The sequence below is a fragment of the Rutilus rutilus genome (assembly GCF_951802725.1).
Source record: "Rutilus rutilus genome assembly, chromosome: 2".
Lineage (NCBI taxonomy): Eukaryota > Metazoa > Chordata > Actinopteri > Cypriniformes > Leuciscidae > Rutilus > Rutilus rutilus.
This window is the reverse complement of record NC_140210.1, coordinates 17,646,630-17,660,952: the sequence shown is the minus strand read 5'-3', so window position 1 is coordinate 17,660,952 and position 14,323 is coordinate 17,646,630. Positions and strand designations below refer to the sequence as shown.

Below are 14,323 nucleotides of genomic sequence, written 5' to 3'. Positions count from 1 at the left end.
TTTGTTTTCATTTTGGAGCTTGACAGCCCAATCTTAATTCACTTTTGTTATATTGCAAAGAGTGGCCAGAATTCATCTTTTGCCTCATCCAGTTTTATGACTTGAGTAAAGATCAGATTGGATCAAACATGAGAAGAAGTGAGTGTTGAGAGAGAAATTGTTGACCTCAACTCTCCCAGATTCTCCTGTGATAAGCTCCCAGCATTCCTTTTTTCTAAACTGACTGTACTGTGGTCTCTTAACCACAAAGTATTCAAATCACTGTCATTACCAGGGTGGGAATGAGGGCATTTTTTTGCCGCCGGCTTTATATATAGTTTTGCTGAGTTAGCTTTGGTGACGCCAAATGCTGTAGACTTGTCACTAAGTCAGTTTGGTGTTTGTGGTCGCTGTAGCTTTCATGTGGTAATAGTGGTAATAGAATCATCCCATCCGAGCCTGTATTCTTCATGCTTTTAGCGCCCATTGAAACTATAATAGGTTATTTCAATGACATAAGCAATGATTTGGCCATGTTTGATTTGTGTTCCTTAATGCACTAAAAGCTTAATTGAATCCCTCCCAAATATATTTGGATTTTAAGAAGGTAAGACCACAAACCCCAGTTGACAATGGCAAAGTGCTATGGTGCAATTTGGATGAAATCGGCTGTGCTGTAAATGCAATTCGGTGGAGTTTTGGGGAATAAAGATTCGCCTCTCAATTTTCACACGCTATGTTGTCAATCTGTCATCAGTTCTGGTGTAAACAGCAGTGTGAATGGCTTGGTTTTGTAAAGGGCCAGTTGCTTACAGTAGATTTTGTGCTCTATTCACTTCCATTTACACTACTGTTCAAAAGTTTGGGGTCATTCTTTTTTTATATATATATATAATTTTGTTAGAAGTCTCATATTCTCACCTGCATTTACTTGATCATAAATAAAAACAGTACTTTTGTGAAAAAGTATTACTATTTAAAATAACTCTTTTCTGTTTTAATATATTTTAAAATGTGTCATTTATTCCTGTGATGATAACGCTGAATTTTCAGCAGCCATTACTCAGTGTTTTCAGTGTCACACAATCCATCAGAAATCATTCTAATATGCTCAGATAACATTTCTCATTATCATCAATGTTGAAAACAGTTGTACTGCATACTATTAAAAACATGAAATGCAAACTCCTGCAGTCACTTACTTATGACTGTAACTTTCAGCCAGGAGAAGACGTCATCAGGCGGCATCCAACTTTCTTTGGACGTTTCATTCGGCAGTTGCCAGTGAACTGCCCGTCTTCTCCTGGCTTCCAGATCAACTCTTCCCGCCTATTCCATTGCCAAAAAGAGGATATTTCTGCTGCCTTCCCCAACCTACGTGTTGCTGGCTTCATCTCCATTTTCTGCTATTCCCAAAGCTTTGAGCATCTTTCACACAGATTATGCAGGGAAACCCCTGAAACCAACCTCAATTGTAAATAGCCAGGCCTTCCTCCCTTTGTCCCTGCATTGCTGGACCTGGTCCTGATACTTGGTTGCTTTCCTCTCAAAGGCCTCTTTGCATCCATCTTCCCTTGGGATTGTCAGCTCAATCATTATGATCCTCCTTTCCTCCTCAGACCAGATGGCCATGTCTGGCCTTAGGGATGTTTGGACGACCAGGGGAAATATAGTTTCCTTCCCAGGTCCACCCTCATCTCCCATGATTGTGTTTCCTGCATAAGGCTGGACTTATCTCCCTCCCTGATGAACGGGATAGATGGCACTGGTGCTTTTTCCATCTCCCCTGCTCCAAGATGTCAGACATTATGTCAGTGCATTATCCCGATTCCATTCCAAGAGCAGCTTTACGTCCTGCCAGAATGTGCGCCAATATGCTTTTCCCTCCACATAACACACTGTGCCTTCCCTCATTCCCCACCTGTACAAGTTTGCTGGTGATGGATCAAACACTGATCGGAGCAGGAAAGAGATGCGAAAGGGCTCCAGTTTCTAAAGTTTAGGCTACATGGTCTTCTGCTTTGGCAGGTCCCACTTTGTTCCAGGGTCCTTGTACTCCCCAGTTCCACTGCCCTAGCCCTTTTTCCTTACTCCTCCAGGTATCGAACTTTGGCTTGGATAATTTCTCGCCTCTGCATTAGGTCCGACTTCCCTCGTTGCCGGAAATGGGTAGTTCTGAGTTCTTGACTCCCGCATGCACTACCTCCCAATGATGTCCTTCAACTTTAGCCTTCTTTCTGCCTGTGTCACTGCTGCATCTGCTGCCCACTTGTGTCCTGATCTTGTGGTGATGTCTGCGCCTCTGATCTTTCACCGCCGGAATCTCCGTACATCAGCACAGCCCTTCACTTTGCCACTTTGAACTCAACCACTATGGAGATCTGATGTAAAGCTCTACTGATGTGAAACTTGGTGGAATTTCGAGCCAGCTGCAAGGTGTTTATTCACTCGCCTCTTAAGTCCTTCTACTAATGTCATGGGAACATAAATTGCCAGTAGTCACATACGTCTTGGTAGCAGAGCATGCTGAAAGAGCGAGGCTTTGAACTTGCCTGGTCTTTCTCAACCATTCTTCTGCCTGTCTCTCTGTCCATATGCTGCTTCTGTCATTAAAGGGATACTTCACCGATTAGCATTAAGCTTTGTATCAGTAGAAACCCGGTAGTAGTTTCGAATGACCGTGATTCCCTCCCTCATGTCCCCCTGAGACGAGAGATTTCTGTATTGTGTATCTGGAAAAAAAACTCTGATGACGCAAAAATCGTAATTTTGCGTCATCGGTAGCTTTTTTGGCCAGAGGCTCGAGACTACAGCCAGTAGTAGGAGCTAGTTCCGCATGTTTTCAACCCGCCCATAGCGGGTGGGATCTCACGATAAAACGGCGTCTTTTCAGTTTCGAGTCAACTAGTAGTCTAGTTGTATCATTTCTTCTGATACTGCCCTCTGTAACTGGTAGGCGTGGCTTGGGAGTGGCCTCGTAGGGCAGCGAAACAAGTGCATTCTGGGAGTTGTTGTCTTTTATCCACGAGCCAAAAATACATTTTCTGGCTTTTCTCAGTCTAGAAGGCACCAACTTCTAAAATAATTTCACATTTGTACTATCATTCCTCAATCAATGGTATAACCTTCTCCTGGACTTGAATTTGGAACTTGCTAGTCACTTTCCCATTTCTAATCACCATACTTCTTGACTTCCTCGGTTTGAACTTCATTCTTGCCCATGCTGCCACGTCACCAAGGTTCTTTAGGATCCATCTAGCTTGTTTGAAGTGGTTATAGTTAGGTCATCCATAAAACCTCTTATTGGAGGTTGACGAATGCCGGACTCCATTAACGGCCCTCTGGATTCCTTCCCCAGTGCTGCGTTCCCATGGCTGTGTTAATAAGATCATGGGGGATTGATCCATACGCATTAGACAAAAGCGAGCCGGACTACTGTAAAATTGCCTCTGATCTCCTTGGCCTCACAAATTATCTGACTGGGGGCACCTGTATGTTCCAAACACCCAGAGAAGCCTGGAATGCTTCCCTTCTGAATTTATGTATCAACATACTTGATCTTCACCATGTAGGTTGTCATCCTTTGGTATGAAGCAGCCCTCTGCTCTTTTCCAGGACAGCGGGATGATGCCTTTTGCCCATATCCTACGCAATAGTTTCCATAACCTGCAGAGTAACATCAGACATCTCTTGTATACTTTACCACTTGGTCCTATAGCAGATGCATGTACATTTTTCTGGACTTCTCTCCATTTTGGTTCACTGGTTTTCAAACTCTTCCGTCAGTTCTGGTGACCTATGGGTGTGCGCATAATGCCTGGACCCCAAAAGTGTCACTGTTACTTTCTTTAAGGAACCCTTCCACAGCTTCCTTAAGGCTGGTCAAACCCCTGGATCCAACAATGTTTTAGTGAATTTATATGGGTCCTTCATAAACTGAGCTCGCTTGTCCTCCTCCTTTCTCAATCTTTGAAACCTTTCTACCCTTATCATGTTACTCAGGATAATATTTTTGTGTTTTTCATGATTTATTGATAAATAGAAAGCTCAAAAGAACAGCATTCTTTTGATATAGAAATCTTTTGTAACGTTATAAACATCTTTACTGTCACTTGCGATCAAATTATTGGTTTGTTGCTGAATATATTCATCAAAATATTCATTTATGTCAAAAACGAAAAGAAAAAAAAACCTTACTGACCCCAAACATTTGAACTGTATTCAAATGTGTGATAACGAATACAGAAGCTTTCCTGCATTCCATGAACTCTGACCTGCAAATTCATATACTTAAAACAGAGAATCAAAATATCAGTTTAACCTCACAAACTAAACATCAACATAAAGGAACACTTCACATCATCTTGTTCTATGTCATTCAAGTTTAAAATTCAAAAAAACACTTCTTGAGCACATATTTAGACTAAACTTCAGTTAAGAAGACATAACTGATATAAAAAGAAAAAAATGAGAATAAAAAAGCATTTAATTTTGAACTTGGCAACATTTAAGCTCAAAACACACTGTATAAAACAACTGCATGTGAACTGAGAGATAAATCTTTATAAACATTCATAATTAGCCTATACCTCTTTTATACCACAGGAGGTTAAATACAGTGAACATTATTGCAACTATCCCTTTAAGTCAAGTACATTTATAGATATAGATATTCTAAGTAGATCAAATGTTGTTTGTGTCAGACTGTTTACAGTGGTTGATAACTTTATTTTACTCACGTTTACAACTGAACATGTTTTAAGCTTTTCCCATGTATCTTCTGACCTCAGTTTGTTTATGTCTGATATTGTCATCTTATTCTAAATGTAAATCTGTTTACTGCAAATTTGTGTGTGTGTGTGTGTGTGACAAGTGTTAAGCAAAGACTTTGTATTGCTTTTTGTGTGTTTATAATTAAGAAAAAACTTTTAAAATGTAATTTTAACATAACTTATTGAACGAAATGAAGGCCTACTTATTCTGAGCATCCAATGTTATTCTGTAATAATAATGTCACCCTTGTTGTAAGTTTGTTGATATGCTCAAAGAGAGATGTGAGGTATATAATGCCCTTACTTCACATAAAAGGACATCCATTTTTGCATTTACATATTAAACAAGTACAGCAAGTAAACACATGCTTATTAGTTTAAAGACCATTATTTTTCTTTTCACTTTAGTCAGTAGGCTACTATGTGTACCAGACATTTACAGCATTTCGTTTCATTCGTCTTCGTTACAGTTGATGTTTGCATTTGCAGTGTGCTAACCCTTGTTTTGATGGAGAGTGCACAAACAACAGTCTCCAACAGGGGGCGACGATAGAATATCTGAAACAGCTCTCACACGCACGATGAGCTAGAAGGTAAGTTATTTTTATTTTAAAGATGAAAAGTGTCCTTCTTTTCGATCTTATATGCAGCGACAACTAGTCCTATAATAACATTTTTTGAATGCTGAATTGCCTAAAAACTATAAACACTGTTTTCTTTTTGTAGCACTATGAAAACATTATGTTTACGCCATGTTGCAATTACGAGATTTCAACTTGTAAAAAGTGTCCACGTACTCGCAGAGCTCGTAATTACAATTTGTAAGCTGGGAATTTTCTGAGATATCCTACTTGTACCACGTGACTGCTGTACCACTTGACTGTTGCAGCTCATTTAGGCTTTGATAGTGTTGCCAAAGAAACGCATACCTGTCCCGACTACGTTTCGTGGCAAATTTAAATTATTTTATTTTATTTTTTTACCACACATCTAGCTTCCGTAGTTGATAACTGTCATTTCTGCTATAGGGCCTACATATATCTTTATATTTACATCAGGGCCTTGTTCAATCTACTGCAAAGACAACATTTGATACAAATGATTTGTACTTTATCATCATAATCTATAAATTACCTGATATTCCCATGCAGTAATATCACACTACCCACTGTTGATACCGTCCTCACACATAGACCCACTCCCCTTTATCAAAGTACCTACATATCAATGAGATTTTCATATCAAACAAAAACATCTACATGTTAACCTTGCAGGGTTGAAAATACCCACAGGTCTTTGTGTTTGAGGATCTCACAATACATTGTTTGAAGTGCACAGTTCTCTCATGCAGACAGTGGTCTGTGGAGCTGCTGTCTCTGTAAAGATGAATGGACTGCTTCATCGCTCTTTTATAACATTAGCTATTAGCCCAGGCTTTGATTAGTACAATGACATTAGCCTCCTACATCCACATTGTCACCGATACGAGTGGGTGAATGTGAAACCTCCACCACAGAAGCACAAACCGAGACTTATGAAGTGCTTCAGGGTGCTTATTAACACATTTTTGAATGCAAGACAATAAAAGTTGGTAAAGACAATAATTAAGCACAATACTACTGCTATTAATAGCCAACAAGAACAATGAAGAATATGGTTCACAATGAAGAATAAAATGAATGAAAAATGTTCCATTTATGCATATTATGAATGCATTTGAGTCATTCTACAATTAAGGGTATATTTCTTGTCCATTGATGATAATTATATATATTTTTTCTAACTATTTTCTAGAGAAAAATATTTATTTCATCCATTAAGGAAAATCATATTATAATATGTTTGTTTGAAATTGCCTTGATGTCTCTTAAAATGACAGTTTTTGCAGTGTCCCAATTGAGTGGGTCTTCAGAATGACTTTCTTTTTTTTCTGCGGAACACAAAATTAGATATTTGATATTTTGAAGAATGTTAATAACAAAACAATTTAGGTTCTCATAGACTTCCATTGTATTTTTTGTCAGTATACAGTGGAAGTCAAGGAGGAACTGTTTCGGTTACCAACATTCTTCAAAATATTTTCGTTTACATTCTACATCAGAAAGAATGTCATACATTTTTAGAAGGACATGAGTCAATTATGACAGAATTTTCATTTTTGTGGACTATCCCTTTAAAGATAATTTTGGAAATTTTATGAGATGTTATGCAAAAAGGCAGATTTATAATGGATATCCGCAAAAAAATATGATTTTAAAAAACATTCACTGTATATATATATATGGCAAAATAGATACATGCTACTTGAAGTGCAGCACTTAAATGCCCATAGTTACATTTAATAAAACATCCTTTCTCTTAACATCCAAATGGTGATTAATGATAAAGCTTGGCAACAAGCAGATGTTACACTGATGAAATATAAAACTGAAACCAATAGTAATTTAATTTGAGTAAGCATATTGTTTTTGTATTTTGTCTTGATTTGAAAAGTACCCCAATTATAGAACGAGCCCTAGCATACTAGCGACATACCCATTGCATGCAATAACATGGACGATCCCTACTCTTCACCATGCACATATCAAATGAGCCTTCAGAGGGTGTGGTGGGCATCTAACAACCTCCACATCTCTGAAGCCCATAGGAATGAAGGCATCTCTCTCTTTCTTCATCAATCAGTTCTTCTACTGTGTCTGCAGCCCCTTTTTGTATCTCCGCCCCTTCTCTCTTTCTCTCTCCCTTTCTCTCCCAATTGATGGATTTGCGGTGTAGTTAAAACACATGCAAATGAGACAGCTGGCATCACACAAACCATGTGACCTGTCAAGGTGGGGGTGGGTTCAAAGACACGCTGCAGCAGGGAACCCTCTTTACACACATGCACACACACCCTCCCTCACTCGCTCCCTGGAATAATCCCTCCACCTCCTCCATGCCACCTTTTTGTGCTTTCATTTTTTTTTTCTTAATCTGAAAGAAAAAAAGGAGCGGTGATGATAACCGAACTAAGTCTGGGATCCTCACCTGATTTATGTTCTTCCTTAGTGCAAATGTTTGCTCATGCATGAAGCTAATCACATATGTGGCCTGGCTCACACGTGCACATATGCCTGCACAAACAGGCCCTGTGTGTGTGTGTGCATGTGTGTGTGCATGTGTGAGAGTTTGACAGGATCAACAGCAGGTATCCAGCAGTAGGTCTGCTCCAGAAAGGCTGCCAGCTCACTCACACTCACACAGACACATTCCAGCAGACTGCCCTGGCCTTGTGAAAATAGCCTTTTGCCAGGCTTCTTTCTCTCTCTGAGTCTGACTACAGATGATGGGTGTTTTTGTAATTTTTACTTAGTATGAATGCACGTGGATGCTTATGAATATGAGCAGATGTGATACATAAAAAAGTTAATTATGATTAATGTTAATAATTAATCATAATTATGTTTTTATCATTTATCTTTTTAAAATATGCAACTATTAAATCATCTATATTTCAGTTGTAGGCAGTTACATTTTGAGGTATACATTTTTAATTATTCAAATCCAATTTTCATCAGAAAATTTTTTGTTAAATTATAATTTTTTTACAGTTTATTTGAGGAGAAGAGGCATGAAATTATTATTGTGATTCAATATCAATATTCAATAATGAGTTGACAATACGCTAGCAGGCAGCTATATATATAATTATAAATAAAAATTATAGTTATATAATTTATATAAACAAACACACATATATATATATATATATATATTTTTTTTTTTTAAATATATATAATTAGAAGAAATAAAAAATTATATTTATATAATTTATATATTTATATAAACAAATATGTTAATATATATATATATATATATATATATATATATATATGAAGAGTTAAGATGCATCTGAGCTTATATATATATATATATATATATATATATACTTATATACTTATATATATATATATATATATATATATATTGTATATATACTTTAATAAGATATGCAACAATAAATTATTTATATTCCAGTTGTAGGCAGTTACATTTTGAGGTATAAATCTTTAATTATTCAAATCCAATTTTCATTAAAAAAAAACTGTGATCAATACAAACAATAATTATTAAATTATTAAAAAAAATTACAGTTTGTTTTATGGATTTGAGGATAAGAGACATGAATTATACTTCTGATTGAATGAGTTGACAATGCACTTGCTGGCAGCTCTCTGAGTGACACTTCTTTTCAATGAACTAATGAGAAAAAACCCAGATAAAATGATAAAATCAAATATGTATTCTTCCTGAATAACAAAAATGATAAAGCCATCACATATGCGCCATGAGGTTTGGGACGCAAGCTTCTGCTTCTAATTAAAAAGACACAATGATTAATTATTGTCATTTTTGCTTTGTAGATACATTTGCTGCCTCGTAAAAAAAAAAAAAAAAAAAAAAAAACTTTGTTTTATAGCCTCTGATCCTCAAAATCACAGAAAAAAAAGAACACACAATTATAGAGCACAAAAAAATTACATTGTGTTTCAAGTTAATCAATTAATTAATGGTATACATCTTTACTTTGTATTTTTAAACCAAAACCACATGATGTTTGTATAAGCCAACACTTTTCATAACTAGTTTTACTCTATGGTCTGATATTCTCACATCTCCCATTCTAAAGGCAAGGAAATGATGAAACAGGAAAGACACAACTTAATTCTAGAACAATGTTCATTGAAGTAGCTCAGTTCCCTGAGAAAATGCCAAATTGGATGGCTGTTGATTTGTTTCTGACAGTTTTTACGAGGAATGGAAACATAAGGGCGGAGTTATGTTTGATACTGTGGTAAAGAGAGATCGACTTGGCGGTATTTTCCACTGGTTTACTGTGGCAGTGTAAAGCAGATACAGTAGATGTGGTGTTGTTTGTAGATCTAGACGCTGTGTGTTTCTCAAGATTGCAAGATCTCTTTTAAGAAGTAGCTGTGTTAAAGGTCCGAGCAACAGGATTTCGGCTACCTGCACAAAGAAACATAGTTGATTATTTTTATATTATATTATATTGTATTATTAAAACACAATAAATACAGTCATTTGCTCTCACCTCTAGGTCCAAAATCTCTCATGTAGCAGTTAGTGCAGTATGGCTTCTCATCATGCTGTATAGATATGTAAAAAAAACAGTGCCAATCAAAATCTGGAGCTTTATTGCATTATGCATATTATCAGTGTAACACCTCAATGCATGTCTGCATGTCATTATCATCAGTTTACAGTGTTTGGTATTATTTATGCATTAAAAGACAATACAGCGTATGATAAAGTGCACATATGTATACCTCTGCATGCTGACCAGGTGTTAGCTGTCTTTTACACCTGTGACACTTCAAGCATAATGGGTGATAATCCCGTCCCAGTGACCTCTTCTTCTCACCTGGATGAATCAAAGGTCAAAGTTTAAAGCGATATTTCACCCAAAAATCAAACGGTTTCATTCAACCTAATGAATTAGTACATTAGAATCAGTGTTATTTTAGTATTATTCATATGTGACACAAAACCATATTTGTGGCAATAGCCAACAATACATTGTATGGGTCAAAATCATCGATTTTTATGCCAAAAATCATTAGGATATTACAGGTATAGCGGAGGATCTTTCCGAATTTTAGATAAGACCCGCCCTCTCCACTTTTTGAATAAGTTTGATTGATTCACCAGAATGATTGACAATTAGGAGGACCAATAGTATAGGTGATCCACCCGGAAGTAAAAAATCCTCCGCTATACCTTTAAGTAAAGATCATGTTCCATGAAGCTATTTTGCAAATTTCCTACCGTGAATATATAAAACATTTATTTTTGTCAGTGAATGCAGCACAATCGCGAACATAAATGGACAACTTTAAAGGCGATTTGTCCATTTTTTTGCACCCTCAGATTCCAGATTTTCAAATATTGTCCTATCCTTACAAACCGTACATCAATGGAAATCTTATTTATTCAGTTTTCAGATTATGTATAAATCTCAATTAAAAAAAATTGACCCATGTGACTGGTTTTGTGGTCCAGGGTCACATATGCTATTGATTATTAGTATTGATTAATATTTTGAATTAGTTCGAATTCCAACTTTAGTAATTTTATCGTGCTTTTTGTCGTTATCATTGTTTTTTAATCTGTGAAACTTTATTTTTAGTTTAGTTTTAGAAATAATATTTATGTAAAAAAAATGTCAGCCCTTACAGAAAAGGGTTTTTAATAGTTTTAGATTTAGTTAACATTAACAACACTGATTTGAAAATGTTATTTACTGTGATACCAACATATATGAACACAATAATGTATACTCAGTCAACATGACATCAAAATGTACATCCTTTATGCATTTTCCTGATCTTATTGTACATGGCTCATGTTGGTGCGTGTTGTTCTGAAGATAAAACATGGTTTGTGTTAGTAATTTTGAGTTTGCTCATCCTCTGAAACGACTCAAAGAAGAACAATTTAGACTTGCCCTTTAGTGTGGTTATAAAGTTTATTTGTTTATAGTGGTTTAGACTTGCCTCGTAGACGTCTATTGAAAAGTGCAATATTATAAATACATCTTTCTTTCTTTTTTTACATACTGAAGAATGAGTCAAAATAATTGCCTGTTATAAATAATAATAATTCTATTAGTTAGGGGATTCAGAGTGTGAATCTGAACTTAGATTCCACTCTTTGAATTCTTCCATCTTGGACTGATTTCACGTTCATTTTGGATCGCATTCACATTCTGATTTCTATGTAGATATACCCTTTTATAACCTTTTCATGCGGGCCTACAACGAGCCCTCCTACTGAAACCCTGACCTTAAAAGCGTAGGACATGAAACCTCTAGGTTGAACGAGGATCAGATTGAAAACTGAACCTCAGCTACCAACATCTTGGTCAGCTTTTCTCTTCCTGGCAGAATCAACAACCGCCTGCAGTCCACCTCAATAACTGAAGGAGCTTTATTCTTCAGTCTTGACGCTGAAAGCTGACTGGCAGCTACAGGATTTTTCTGTCCAAATTCTTCTCTTTCTTCAAGTGTCCATAGGTTTCTGCATTGCTATCTGCCAATTTAAGCAGTCAGGCCTCTTTCGCTCTGGCATATTCCACTTCCTGCCACAGGCAGACACTTCCTGTGCTCGTGTGACGCATGTCGTGAGGCGCTGATGGCGGTTAGGAGACTGCAGGCTGATTAACTCTACACAAATGCATACAGATAAAGGCCTACACACACTTAGTTACACAACAACTAGTTTGTTTCATCTAGCATAAAGGCAGAATCTATAGCTACTCAGAACTTAGCATTTAGCATGCTCTGCGATGACCTTTTTACAACGCTCTACTGTTCACATAAACGTTAACACACAATTAGACATGAAAACCCAAAACTTGGGCACAACATAATCCATATACTATTGAAACACCTCAACAGCAAGTCAAAATAATGAGCACTTTTAAGTCAAAACAGAAGCTAATGTGAAATGTTTGCATGTAAACACAATACATGCAGCACCTCAACACTTTATATTGACGTTTCTCACTGTTGATAACTACATATCATCTTAATCAGTATGTTTTAAGCATGTTAAAAAATGGATCCCTCCAACCCCCAGATGCCACTCACCAAAATAAACAGGTTTCCCACATATAGGACAGAAGCTCACCATGGTCTTAGCGGATCTGTAGTAGTTTTGATGCACAAGATGTTGAGATGCAGGAAATGTGTGAGCGTCTCAACTGTGACAGTCTCTCGGTACAGCAGAGGATGTGGCAAGAGGTGCAGGGACAGGAAGCAAGAAATGATTTCAAAAGAAAATATGCTCAACAATTCGAACAGTCAGAAGACAGAGAGAAGAAAAATGTTGGTCAGAAGTGTGTGTGTGGGTGCTGTGATATGACGAGTCCGTCATAGCAGGGTTGGACTCAAGTCAGGCTTGATGTTATAAAGAGACTTCATTCACACTTCTGCTGTGGCCAGTCATTGCGGTTTGAAATCAAAGATGATGTCTAGGGCCGTGTGAGGTCATCAGACTTGTCGGAGTCTGTTATGAAATGAAAGCTTGTGGGTTGTTTGCTGGACGCGAGTCAAAGAAACAACAGAGAGGGAGATTGAGAGGGACAGAGAGAACGAGAGAGACACAGATGTCAGGCGCTCAGATTTCATGTGTTGTCATGGTCGCCGCTTCTCAACCCCTCGATCTGTCCGCTCTGGCTTTTTCATCCTCTTTCTCTCCATCCGAGAGATTAAAAAGCTCCAGTGTGGGAGAACGGGAGTTTAGGAGAAACCCAAAACTGCTTCCGTGCGCACACACACACACATATACAGAGCGATGACATCACCAAAAGCCGCTCGATTGGATGGGCACAGAAAGCCGTGAGAAGGAGAATCATTGAAGCCGAGACTGAGACTGTGTTTTGTGTATGTGCGTGTTGAGATATAAAGGATGAATAAGAGTCTGGCTTAAGTTGCAATGCACTATTGCCCTCAGTTTAGCATTATTTATACACAAACACACAACTCCTCCACAATGCGTGCATTGGAAGGGAAAACACTTCATTTGAATAGCTTTGTTATGGTTAACAGTTCATTCTGTAATTCCTGCTAATGATTTATTCTATATAATAAATGGTAAATGCTCACCTGGGTGTTTAGCTGCAACTGATTTGCAGATTGCTGAAAGATTACTGTTTCTATGATTTCTGAAGGATCATGTGACACTGAAGACTGGAGTAATGATGTTGAAAATTCAGCTTTGCCATCACAGGAATAAATTACATTTGATATATATATATAATTTTTTTCACAATACAGTTTTGGGGATTTCTGATCAAATAAATACAGCCTAGGTGAGCATAAGAGACTTTTTTCAAAAACATAAAAAACTGCTGAATGGTAATTTATTTCATATTAATAACATGACACGTACCCATAGAGGGTTAAATAGTGGGTTTCTGTTGGGCAGGTAAGCATCAGGCATGAGTTTCTTCTCAGCATTTGGTCCAATGGTTACTCTATGCTGAACCAACTTCATTCAGTGAGGGATAAAAAAGCATTTCCCATCAAGCCTAACATGGGAACTCCACCAAACAGCAGAGTCAGAGCCCTGTCCACATGAGCGCTTGTTCACACACACACACACACACACACACACACACACACACACACACACACACACACACACACACACACACACACACACACACACGTCGACTGCCAAACTACACAGAGAAGAGCAAAACAGGGTTAGAGGAAGGGAGGGCTTCTCTTTCTGTCCTTTTTTCATGCTGGTTTGGTTTGGCTCTGAAAAACTAGCCTAAATCCTCTTCTTTCTGGCTGAGAAATGGAGGAGAGGGGATAGAATAAGAGTAGGGGAGAGTGGGGTAAGCTGTGTCGCCCTCTTAATCAAGGCAACTATATATATATATATATGTGACATTGGACCACAAAACCAGTCACACGGGTCAAGTTTTTGAAATTGAAGGCATTTTTGGAATTGAAGCTGAATTTTTGGAACTGGCATTGATGTGTGGTTTGTTAGGATAGGAC

The 14,323-nt window shown here is 37.4% G+C and overlaps 1 protein-coding gene across 1 annotated transcript; it reads right to left on the bottom strand.

Moving 5' to 3' along the window:
• Positions 1–8,787: 8,787 nt before the first annotated feature.
• Positions 8,788–12,537, bottom strand: LOC311280580 (cysteine-rich protein 2). The gene is made up of 4 exons (XM_084392827.1): positions 12,401–12,537; positions 10,079–10,173; positions 9,844–9,898; positions 8,788–9,758 (listed from the first exon to the last, which is right to left on the bottom strand). Exons 1-4 carry the CDS (start codon positions 12,441–12,443, stop codon positions 9,712–9,714), a joined length of 240 nt encoding a protein of 79 aa, XP_084248953.1. The 5' UTR covers positions 12,444–12,537; the 3' UTR covers positions 8,788–9,711.
• Between the last annotated feature and the right edge of the window lie 1,786 nt (positions 12,538–14,323).